At 41.3% G+C, this 12,428-nt stretch overlaps 1 protein-coding gene across 12 annotated transcripts in view; it reads left to right on the top strand.

Moving 5' to 3' along the window:
* GLB1L3 (galactosidase beta 1 like 3) overlaps positions 1-10,640 on the top strand; it is a 50,902-nt gene extending 40,262 nt beyond the window's left edge. For 8 of the 12 annotated variants that reach the window (XM_019036405.4, XM_019036404.4, XM_055356431.2 and 5 more), the window contains 9 exons: positions 388-468; positions 881-987; positions 2,167-2,307; positions 2,633-2,704; positions 3,212-3,290; positions 3,757-3,844; positions 4,146-4,257; positions 8,460-8,576; positions 8,706-9,377. In XM_019036405.4, coding sequence (XP_018891950.4) covers positions 388-468; positions 881-987; positions 2,167-2,307; positions 2,633-2,704; positions 3,212-3,290; positions 3,757-3,844; positions 4,146-4,257; positions 8,460-8,576; positions 8,706-8,771 — 863 coding nt within the window. In that variant the 3' untranslated portion in view covers positions 8,772-9,377. Of the gene's footprint in view, positions 1-387; positions 469-880; positions 988-2,166; positions 2,308-2,632; positions 2,705-3,016; positions 3,291-3,756; positions 3,845-4,145; positions 4,258-8,459; positions 8,577-8,705; positions 9,378-10,255 lie in introns of those variants that run through there. The other 4 variants (XM_055356432.2, XR_008669906.2, XR_008669905.2 and 1 more) reach the window with 4 other exon arrangements.
* The last annotated feature ends 1,788 nt before the right edge of the window (positions 10,641-12,428 follow it).

Below are 12,428 nucleotides of genomic sequence, written 5' to 3' on the forward strand. Positions count from 1 at the left end.
ACATGAAATACACTAACACTAATGATAGCTGATGAGCTTAAAAAAAAAACACAAAATGTTTTAAGAAAGTTTATGAATTTGTGTTGGGCTGCATTCAAAGCCATCCTGGGCCGCCTATAGCCCATGAGCTGTGGGTTGAACAAGTTTGCATTAGAAAGTGAAGTGGGGGCAAGCCCAGTGTCACGGCTTGACACTGGAAGCCAGTGGAAGGTCCCCAGGAAGAGTTGTGGGGAATGTCCTTAGATTGGCATCACACACCCACGTGGGATGGAAGGTGTCTTCCTTTTGTCTCACTCGCAGTGGCCCTGGCCATCTCCTGCCAGCGGTGCTGAAACAGGGCCTGCTGCAGAGACTGCATGGCTGGTGACTGCCCCCGGTGTCTTGCAGACTATGATGCAGTGCTCACGGAGGCTGGAGATTACACAGAAAAATATCTCAAGCTTCAAAAACTCTTTCAATCTGTCTCAGGTACTCAGCACCCATTTAACTTACGGGCCAGCCCTCCTCATGTGGAGTCTCTGTTCTGTGGAAAAGTGAGGAAGGCGTGGGTCTCCCTTGTGGGCAGCAGTTACACCAAGCTCCTGAGAACAAGGGCAACTTTAACTTCGAACCCTGGGCTTAAAATCTGTGTGATTTTTTAAAATCAGGGTTTCTAAGCATTTTATAAGCCTCAGTTTCTTCACTGAAGCATAAAGGTAGTAACCTTGGTCTCCTGTGATGACTGTGAAGATTGAGTTACTCTTTGTAAAGCTCTTATACCATGGAAGACATAGTAACCCCCAATATGAAAGGAAAAGCCACGCTGGATAGGCATGGGGGGTTTAGAGAAAGCAGTGGTCATCTCAGGCACTTTTTGCCCTGTGCCCCATCTCCATTGCAGCAACTCCCCTGCCCCGAGTACCCAAACTTCCTCCCAAGGCTGTGTATCCCCCGGTGAGACCGTCGCTGTACCTCCCACTGTGGGACGCCCTATTCTACTTAAATGAGGTGCGTGCTGCCTGGCCACAGGAGGCGGAGTGGCCATTGGAGGGATGGGGGAGGGATTCCTTCAGGAAACTTTTTTATTAGGAAGTGGGAAAACAAATCCTCTGCATTTCATTCAAATATAGAACTGTGGGACAAGAGCCACCAGCTCCTTCCGGGTGGACTGTGAAGGGATTTGACCTTGGAGTCAGTGTGCAGGGGAGGGGCAGCAGGACGTCGGAGGATCCCGGGTTCCCGCTTAGATGAACCTGTCTGGAGATGCTCTTGTTTGGACTGCGTGGTCCTTACGGAATCCATGTAGGAAAAGCTGCTGAGCTGGAATCGGGAGACTAGCTTCTGCCCGTGCTTCACCAGCAGCTGGGCCTGAACTTCCTGGGTCACTGCTCCCCCTTTTCCATCAGCCTTCGTGTCCTATTTTGGAGAAAGGTGAAAGCTGTTTGGAACTGAAACTGTAGCCCTTGGATTCACATTGGTTTTACCTCTGCTATCACTATTTTAGAGAAAAGGTAGTGACTGGTACACTAAAGAAACTACATTTATTTAATGTAACTAAATTTAATTTAATGAAATAAACATTTGCTTGGTGCCTCATTCATTGCTAGACTTCAACTATTTTAGAATACAATTTATTTACTCTTTTTTTTTCTTGAGACAGGGTCTTGCTTGGTGGCTGTGGCTGGAATGCGGTGGCACAATCATGGCTCACTGCAGCCTTGAACTCCTGGGCTGAAGCAATCCTCCGGCCTCAGCCTCTTGAGTAGCTGGGATTACAGGAGGGCACCACCACGCCCAGCTACATTTTTAAGTTTTTTGTAGATGTGGGTCTCACTATGTTGCCCAGGCTGCTTTCAAACTCCTGGCCTCAAGTGATGCACCTGCTGCGGCCTCCCAAAGTGCTGGGATTACAGGCGTGAGCCCCTGCGCCCCATCCATTTCCTCTGTTAATCAGTTCTTAGGATTATAGCGATTGCTCCCTCATCACCATGCCCTGCATTTCCCTGAGTTTCCTTCCTGGGCAGTGGAGACGTAAGCACAGAGCAGTATCACATGCCATCTGTTTCATCATTTCCCATTCGAAGAACCCTTGGGGACCATTAGGCGGGACCAAATGACAGGGTCTTAGGAAGGAGGATCCTGACTGCTCAGCCCTTGGACTTCTGCTCCTGCCATTTCTCCTCATAGCCAGTCAGGTCGCGTCAGCCCGTCAACATGGAGAACCTTCCCATAAACAATGGGAGCGGCCAGTCCTACGGGCTTGTCCTGTATGAGAAGTCCATCTGCTCCGGAGGCCGCCTCCGTGCCCACGCTCATGACATGGCACAGGTAGGGCCAGCAGGCTGTCTGTGTGGGAAGCAAAGTGCATCACCTCCCCATGCTGTTGGGCAGGGTAGTTGATTGAGGATGCACGTTGCTGTTTGATGACCTACTTTATGGGAGGCATTGGGACTAAAAAGTCAGGCCAAATAGACTTGCTTTCTGCTTTATCACCACTGAGAGTCTCTTGGGGCCTCCAGGCAGCTTCATGCCATCTGTGAGCACCACAGCTGGTCCCTGCCTTCATACTGACCTCCTTCTCCCGAAACCGCGGCCTCTCTTCTCCCTTTCTTCGGGTGGGCCTAGCAGTCTGACGCCGGCTCTTCTTTTGCAGGTGTTTTTGGATGAGACAATGATAGGGATTCTGAATGAGAATAATAAGGACCTGCACATTCCTGAACTCAGGGTATGTAATTTGAGAGTCCAGGTGATGCCCTCGACCCCCGTCAAATGCAGACGGAGCCTGGTCCTGAGACAGTCAGCCTCCCTTCTCCACTCCTGCTGCTGGTGCTGCTGCTCACCTGGGGCCGCGGCAGGAAGTGTGCAGGGCTGGAAGCCAAAGTGCCTCCCAGGCCCTGGCCCCTCAGGAGCTACCGCATGTGTGCTGGAGGGGAGGGGGTTTCCTCACCAAGCCCTGAGCCTGTCCTCAGCCCCTGGTTGGGTTTCTGTGCCTTTAGAGTTGGTTAAAGGTACAGCTGAGTCTCTCTGCCTTTCCTAGTAGGATCAGCAGAGGGGAAAGGGAAGATTGACTATAGGAACACAAGGCAGTCCTTAGGTGAAGGGAAGACTGCTGAGCCCTGGAGCCTCCTGTTCTCCCATGTATCTCTCCATGTGGAACTCAGTGAAAAAACGGGTTGTCAGGTAGATGCCCTCCATGGCTGCGTGGTCTCCATGACCTGGCCTGTCCCAGCAGGACTGCCGATACCTGAGGATCCTGGTGGAGAATCAAGGACGAGTCAATTTTTCATGGCAAATACAGAATGAGCAGAAAGGTGGGCTCTGGCTGTGGCTTCTCCTCAGTTGCTCAGAACCGAAGACCCAGGCTATGCACTGGAGTCGGGGGCGGGAGAGGGTGGGGAAACCAGCCCCTCAGCAGTGGGCTACCCAGGTCCTGGGAGCAGAGATGCAAAATCTGCCCCTCGCCCTTGTCTTGCCTTCTCTGATCTCCAGGGCCAGAGGGTGGGGCCAGTGTGTTCGGTGCTGGCTTGTCCTCAAGCAGGGCCAGTCTCCTTTTGGGAATTTCAGGAAAAGTTCCAGTACTAAGTGGGGGAACTTTCTTGGTAGTATGGAAACATACAGCTAGAACCCTTCAGTCACAGCAGGTCAGACAAATGTTTGCCCTCCTGGCTGTGCCCCTGTCCTAAGGCATGTACAAGTCTGCATTGCTTTGTCCCAGATGCTAGAGAATATCCAGTCCTGGCTCATATTCTCTTTCCTGCCTCCCATCTGCATCTGCAGGAATAACTGGATCTGTCAGCATCAATAACTCTTCCCTGGAGGGCTTTACCATCTATTCCCTGGAGATGAAAATGAGCTTCTTTGAGAGGTATGCTCCAGCTGGCCCCCAGTGCACACCAGTGATCGGGGAACTCAGAGATTTCAGATTCCTCATTGCAGATAAAGAGTCCAAGATACAGAGACTGAGTGATGTACTCCAGGCTGTTGGGTGCTTCGGCGTCAGAACTAGGGCCCTGGAACAAGTGTCCTGATTCTGATCTTAACGCATCTAGTCTACTCTATCTCATTGAAACAGAACCTTAGGCTCGGCCCACACCACCTGGGGTGGGTACTGGGAACTGGGTTGGGAAGGGGACTTCCTCTCCCCCATGGCTTGGCCTTTCTTCCAGGCTCCGCTCTGCCACCTGGAAGCCTGTCCCAGACAGCCACCAGGGCCCGGCCTTCTACCGTGGGACCTTGAAGGCTGGCCCTTCTCCCAAGGACACCTTCCTGAGCCTGCTGGTAGGTGATGCCCTCTGCTGCCCTGGTGTTCCAAACACCAATTTTATTTTTAAAGAGTCCTGAAGCAAAGCCAGCGTTCCTGGAGGAATACTTCCCTTTCTTCTTTTCCTCTTCTTCCTCATCTCCAACCAAGCCTTCCAACATTGATCAGTCTTCCTAATTTATCACTGTTCAGAGAATAACACATCAAAGCACAATTAAAAATTCAAACAATAACAAGAGGGAGAGAGCAAAGCGTGAAGTTCGCCTTTGAACCCACCTCCATTCCAATTAGTCTCTGCTTCTCAGAACTCAACGCTGCCGACAGTGGTACATTTTTATATATAACTTTGCCTGAACACACACGTACACAATTATTTTTACACTAATAGAATTGTACCATGTATTCTGCAGCTTGCCTTTTTTTTCTGTGTAGGGTGAGTTGGTAGGTTAGTTTTTACCTAGAATATCTTTTCTGTATAAATACACATAGATAACATAAATGTACAAAATGTGAATGTACAGATCAACAAATGATCACAAAGTGAACACCATATAATTATCACTGAAAGTTAAAAATATTGTTGGCACCCCTCCCAACTGCTGCCTTGACTTCTAACACCCTAGGCCAGTGTCTCCTATTTTGACTTTATGTAAATGGAATCATACAGGGCATCTTTTTTTAATATGTTTTCTTTTGTTCAACATTGTGAGGTTCAGCCATTTATCGATGTTGCAGTGATTTGTTCATTTTCACTGTTGTATTGGGTTCCTTTAGTAAATACATTATAATAATTTAACCATTTTACTTTTTCTGAACATTTGGATTATATCTAGGGCTTGTCTATGGTAAATAATTAAGACTTCTTTTGTGTTTATGTTCATAACTGAGATCTCTTTGTCAGGTTTTGGTGCCAATGTTTAGGGCTCTCATAAAGGATTTAGGAAGGCGAATTTGTGTAAGACAAGTATCACTTCTTAAACATTTAATGGAGTTCATTAGTGAAGCCTTCTAGAGCTGGCATTTTCTTTTTGAAAAAGTGTGTGAGTGTGGATTCAATTATTGAAAGATTAAAGTACTATTCAGATTTTGTTTCTTTTAAAGTTAGCTTTGAGAAAATATATTTTTCTGGAAATTTTCCCATTTCATCTAAATTTTCAAATATATTGCCTTTAAAATATTCGTTTTTGATGTCTAGATCATTGGTAGTAACGTTCCCCTTGTCATTTGTTACAGGATATCGATGCATTCTTTTTTCTTGATAATTCTCACCAGAACACTATCAATTTTATTAATTGTTCAAAGTACAGTGTTTGGCTATGACTCTTACTGTGTTACGTATTTATTTTCTGATTCTTTAATTTCTGTCATTATCTTTATTATTTTGTTTATTCAATTTCTTAGTTTAGGATTAATTTGCTTTATTTTTATAATGTCTTGACATAGATACTTAGATAATGGATTTTCAGTCTTTGTTCTTTTTAATTATATGAATTTAGGTTATTAATCATCATTTACGCATGGATTTGGTTGCATCCTCTAAGTTTTAAAAAGATTTTTTGAGGTAAAATTACATAACATAAAATTAGTTCTGTTAAAGTGAACGATTAAGTAGTCTTTCATGCCTTCACAATGCTATGCAGCCACTATCTCCAGTTCCAGCACATTTTCATTATCCTATAAACATTGGGCAATTACTTCTCCATTTTCCCCTTCTCCCACCGCCTGGCAACATCAATCTTTTTATTATCTTTATGGATTTGCCTATATTGGAAATGACTCCCATACCTTTTTTTTTTACACGTAGAATAAGAATAAATTTAATATATTTATTTTCATGACTGAAGAATTACATTCTTCAAAGCAAGAATTCAGAATGTACATAATTATAAGCCATATTTCATATCAGTGCATTATTTTTATATTATACTTTCTATTATATGGGTAATGGTTCATATTGAAATACAGAAAAAATAAGTTGTAAGACAAGCGATGTCTATATAGGAAGAGATGAATCATTTTAGTGTCTTATTAGTTGGATAATTGCTGCTTTAAGGTTGCCATGTTAGCCTAACAGTTTAATCATAACTATAAATTCTATCTAAAAAATAATAAAGGTTTCATAACAAACAGCTGATACTAAAGGTGAGCACTTCACCTGTAGGTGCTTCTCTGAAGGTATCAAGTAGACTTCGGTATGTGCATTTTAGAATGTCTTAAAGATGATTTTGTAAGGAGCTGGCAGGCAAATTAAGCCCAACAAAAGAGAAGGTCTGCAAATTATCCTGCAGGTTAGGGCCAATCTTCTTGAGTCTGCTAGGAATTATAAAATGCCTACTCTTGCTCTTTCACCTCTAAGTTTTAAGTTGGAATTTCACTTTTCCTTCATACGGCTGTGTGGATTGTTGAAGGTCACATGCTTCACAAGCACTTGCCCATAATGACAACTTCCATGTTTTGGGGGACATTGAGAAGCTTCCCTGGGTCCAGAACTTTGCTATAGTAGGGCTGTGCTTTCTTCTCATATTAAGGCAAATAGTGTAGACTGAAGGTGCCATTTGGCAGGTAGTATTCAACCTGAGGCACTGGATATCCTGGAGGCAGTGTCCAGAAAGCTGCAGGCCACTCTGGGGGCCATGTTGTTGCCGGGGGGAAACTTGATGATCTTTACCAATCAGTTTATACTTTTTGTGGATTCTTGGTACTGTTTAAGTTCCTTTCTTTTCAAGTTGAAGGACTTCCTTTAGCACTTCTTGTAAAGCAGGTCTAGTGGCGATGAACTCCCTCAGTTTTTGTCTGGAAGTCTTTATCTCTTATTCATTTTTGAAAGACAGTTTTGCTGGATGTAGTATTCTTGGTTGCCAGTTGATTTTTCTTTTAGCATTTTAAATATATCGGTCCATTCCACGCTAGCCTGCAAGGTTTCTGCTGAAAAATCTGCTGATAGTCTTATACCCTACAAGTTTCTATCGATTTTATCATCATCATCAAAGAATTCAAATATTTTCCAACTTCCTTTGTCATTACTTGTCAGATTTATGGTTTATTTAGAAGTGATTTTCTTAATTTCCAAGAATTTGGATATTTTAGGGTTATCTTTTTTATCAATTTCTTTCTTAAATGCATTATAGTCTGAGAAGTTTATGTGAAGACTAGTTTAATACAGGATCAAGCTTGTAAATATTCTGAGGTATACTTGAAAGAATATGTGTATACTGTAGATGTTAGATCAATGTTCTATTATGTCAATTAGTTCAATTTTGTTAATCATCTTCTTTTAAATGTTTTATGTCTTTATTGATTGTTATTTGCTTTGCCTATTGACTATTGAAAGGTTGTATAAAAATTTCCCGCTATGGTTGTAAATTTATTTCTCTTTATTATTCTGTCAATTTCGCTGATATGTTTTGAATCTCTGCTTTTATCTTTCTTATGTATGTTGTATATACATTTATGGTAAATTAAGAATTTTACCATCATGAAATGTCCCTCTTTATCTCTAATAACGCTTCTTGCCTTAAAGTATTATTTTTCTGAATATTAACAGAGCTATAGCAACTTCCTTTTGGTTAGGGTTTACATATCGTTATCCATTGTTTTTCTTTTATTTTTCCAATGCCTTATGTTTTTGATGCTTCTCTTATATGTAGCATATAACTACTTTATTTGAAATCAAGACCAGCAACCTTTGCCCTTTAATTTGAAGCATTTCAGAGACTCCAATTTTATGTGCTAGACTGTTTTGTTATATCCCAGAATAAGCAGGTGCCTCTAGTGGAAAAACTGGCTAGATGTCTCCTTGTCTCTCCATTTTCTTCTTCTAGATCTTGATCCTGTAATTCTTCATTATATTGCAAGCAGATTTTTAAAAATGTTAAAATGTGCAGCTTTTATATTAATAGCCACTGTCAGCAGTGGTGTTCACCACTATTACCTGATATTCATTTCTGGAAGTAGAAGATCTGCTTTTTAAAATATATAACATTATATATCACATAACAGGAACAATAGCAGCCTTACCATTAAAGGGTTGGTTCTAGTTATGCTTTTCTCTTTCATTCCTAGACAGCAAGGCAGAAGTTCTGTAACATATCCCACTGTAAACTCACCTCCATTTGAGTGCCGTAAAGTATCTCAATCCTGCTGTCACTCCCCAAGTGCCTTAGGTTTTACCTTGCTAATGTGAACCCATTTCCAAATCTAAAGCCACCATTCCTTTCAGAACTGGAATTATGGATTCGTTTTCGTCAATGGACGTAACCTTGGGCGATGTTGGAATATGGGGCCTCAGAAAACACTGTACCTTCCTGGAGTTTGGCTTCATCCAGAAGACAATGAGGTATGTCACTCCAGTCTCTGCCTTGAGATCTCATAAACTTTCAGATCAAAATGGGAGTTGCAGTGTCTTTTTCAACCTGTACTAAATAGGCTTCACCTTTCCCACTGTCAACCTTTCTTTTCTTCTCAGGTCATCTTGTTTGAGAAGATGATGAGTGGCCCAGACATCAAATCTACAGACAAGCCCACGCTGTAAAACTGTGTCTGAACTTTTTTTTTTTTTTGAGACGGAGTCTCACTTTGTCACCCAGGCTGGAGTGCAGTGGCACGATCTCTGCTCACTGCAAGCTCAGCCTCTCGGGTTCACGCCATTCTCCTGCCTCAGCCTCCCCAGCAGCTGGGACTACAGGAGCACACCACCACGCCTGGCTAATTTTTTGTATTTTTAGTAGAGATGGGGTTTCACCAAGTTAGCCAATCTCCTCACCTTGTGATCCGCTCGCCTCAGCCTCCCAAAGTGCTGGGATTACAGGCGTGAGCCACCACGCCCGGCCGTGAACATATTTTTTGGGTTGCTGGAGTTCATCTATAAGTCATTTTTGAGGAATAAGATTTATGTTAAGACTATCAAACACAGTGTTGCCTACAATAGCAAAAATGTGAAAATAACAACAACAAAACAGCAGAGGAATTGTTATGTATTTTGTAGTCTATCTATATGATGCCTATTTTTAGGCTTTAAAAAGTCTTCAAAATCTTTAATGACTGATTTATCTAGTTAAATGCTTAATCCTTAGCAGGCTCTTATTCTTTAATTAAACATGCCTTTAAGTAGATGTGAATAAAATAAAAACAAGTTTCATTTCTGCCTCCCATACTCAATTGAAGGGAAGGGAAAGGTCTGAAGCCTGGGGAAGAGTAAGGATACTGATTTCCTTATGCCAGAGAGAGTATTGCATGTACTAATGGGCAAACTCACGGTCTCCCTCCTCTCTCTCTCTCTCTCTGTGTATGTGTGTGTGTATGTGTGTGCATGCATGTGTGTGTGTGTGTATGTAGGAGTAAGGGAAAGGAGAGGGCAATGAACAATGTCTTTCATTTCCCTTCAACTATGTGTCTACAAGGTGACCCTGCATGTCACATCTAATCAGAGAAGGAACAGAAATTTGGTCATTTGCTTCAGACACGTGTGACAACAAAGCTTAGCACAGGGTTCTCTGTGTCTTCTTACTCCCTGTCTATCTGGTTATAGTCAAGGCTACTACTGATAGTGGGTAGGCATTAGTGAGATGAGCCACACACACATGAATATTCCAACCACTATGAAAAGCCAGTGGAGCCGTTTGAAAAAAATGGCACCATTGGGAACCAAGCACTTTCTTATATACAAAACACAGCACTTGGCCTAAATTCAAACCAATGCACTATAAGCAAATCTTATCACCCTGTTAAATATAGTGCCTAGGGCTTTCAATTAATTTAGTAAGTAATCTTGTGTCCAGAGGGAAGAGAACCCTCTGTTTGGATTGGAATGAAGATAAAGATGTCAGATTATCTTCTCTCCCACTAGTCTGAATGACTATTTCAATGGAGGAAACTTCTGTGAGACACCTCCACAATTCTACATAAAACTTCTCTGGGGATCTAGCCTCAAACCTATGAACTCTATAGAAACTGTAATGTAAAGGAGGGAAGCAGAACTAATAATCATAATGATCTTGAGTACATATTATATTTCAGGTGTAACATCTGCAACATCTAAACAACAGCCATGCAACATATCCATTTTACAGATGAGAAACCAAGGTTCAAAGAGGTATTTGAAATCATGTCTCTCTGATTGGCACCTCCTCTTTCGCTACTACCTTAGTTCCACACGTATGCCAGTCTTTTCCAAATATGAATGCAAAAATGCTATTCAGAAGATATAATGCTTTCAGTGCACTTAGAGAAAAAGAGCTTACAACTTAGAATTCTTTACCCAGCAAAACTATTTTACAAGAAAAACAAACAAAAAAAAAAACCAAAATATAGAACTTTCTGACAAACAAAAACCAAGAGAGTTATCATCAAAAGATCCCCACTAAATGATGTTCTGTAGCGGCCTTTCTCAATGTCCCATAAGAGAATTAAACACTGCAGAAAGTGTCTTCAGTGACTAGTTTCTCATTATATCATCTGGATGCATATTAGAGATGTTAACTCATTACATACTGTGGATGTCTTGGGGCATTACATCTTCACGCCCTCAGGGAACCACAGTTGAGAAGAAATTTCTAAAAGATATGCCACGAGCAGATGGAAAGTCTGACTTTTAAGAAAGAACATGGAGTCCAAGAAGGATGCTGACATATGTGAGAGTGAATATGGACAAACGTTAACTCCATAGAAATAGTGCCAATGTCTAACTTGCGGTAGCATCAGCATAAAACTCTAAGACCAGGCAAAAACACTGTGTAAAGCGAGAGGGATGTGATGGCCAAAAAGTGATCTAAGATTTCTGTAATTCTCAGATATTAACTTTAGACTTTGTTGAATATTCATAGTTAATAAACTAAGCTTAATGTTTAAAGAATATACATAGAGCTTTTAACTTTCTAAAAAAATTAGGAGGATAAATAGAGTAAGAAAAAACAAACAAACAAACAAAATCCTCTAACCAATAAAAGACAAAAGATAGTAGAAGATAAAGAAGTAGAAAAATAAGTACAAGTATAAATCATGCTGCTATAAAGACACATGCACACGTATGTTTATTGCGGCACTATTCACAGTAGCAAAGACTTGGAACCAACCCAAATGTCCATCAATGATAGACTGGATTAAGAAAATATGGCACACATACTCCATGGAATACTATGCAGCCATAAAAAAGGAGGAGTTCATGTCCTTTGTAGGGACATGGATGAAGCTGGAAGCCATCATTCTCAGCAAACTATTGCAAGGACAGAAAACCAGACCCTGCATGTTCTCACTCATAGGTGGGAATAGAACAATGAGAACACTTGGACACAGGAAGGGGAACATCACACACCGGGGCCTGTCATGGGGTGGGGGGAGGGGGGAGGGATAGCATTAGGACATATACCTAATGTAAATGAGGAGTTAATGGGTGCAGCACACCAACATGGCACATGTATACATATGTAACAAACCTGCACATTGTGCACATGTACCCTAGAACTTAAAATAAAAAAAAGTACAAGTAGAAACACATATTAAGACAGTAGAATAAATACAGATATATCAACAACCATAGTAAATTTTATAAATGAGCTAAACTCTAAACGGTAAAGATTGTCAGACATTATTTAAAGAAAACTATAAATATTTGAGTTTTACAAGAGATACACCTTTAACATAAAGATGCAATGATCGAAAGTCCAAGGATAAAAAATATGCTATGCAAATTCTAACTGAAGGAACTATAGTAACCGTATTAACATCAGGCAAGTAGACTTAAAGACAGAAGGTGTTACTAGGTATAGAGGGTTACCCATAGTAATGGAAATTCAATTCCTGAGAAAGATATAATAATTTTGACTTGTTTTTGTCTAAAAATGTAGTTTCATAATATGTAAAGCAAACATTTCCAGATATATATGTAGAAATAGAAAAATAAAAGTACCTTGTACTTGAGAAACATTTGTTCTACTTAAAAAGTTGAGATACGATTCATATACCATAAAATTTTTCAAAATGAGTTGTAAACTCTTTTAAAGTCTACAATTCAGTAGTTTTTAGTAGGATATATTCACAAGATTGTACCAGCATCATCACCATCTGATCTAGAACATTTTCATCACTCCAGATAGCAGCCCTTAACCTGTCAGCAGTTGCTCCTGATCCCCCTTTCCGCCCAGCCCCTGGCAACTATGAATTTACTTTCTGTCTCTGTGGATTTGCCTATTCT

Source organism: Gorilla gorilla, chromosome 9 (assembly GCF_029281585.2).
Source record: "Gorilla gorilla gorilla isolate KB3781 chromosome 9, NHGRI_mGorGor1-v2.1_pri, whole genome shotgun sequence".
In the NCBI taxonomy this organism is placed as follows: domain Eukaryota; kingdom Metazoa; phylum Chordata; class Mammalia; order Primates; family Hominidae; genus Gorilla; species Gorilla gorilla.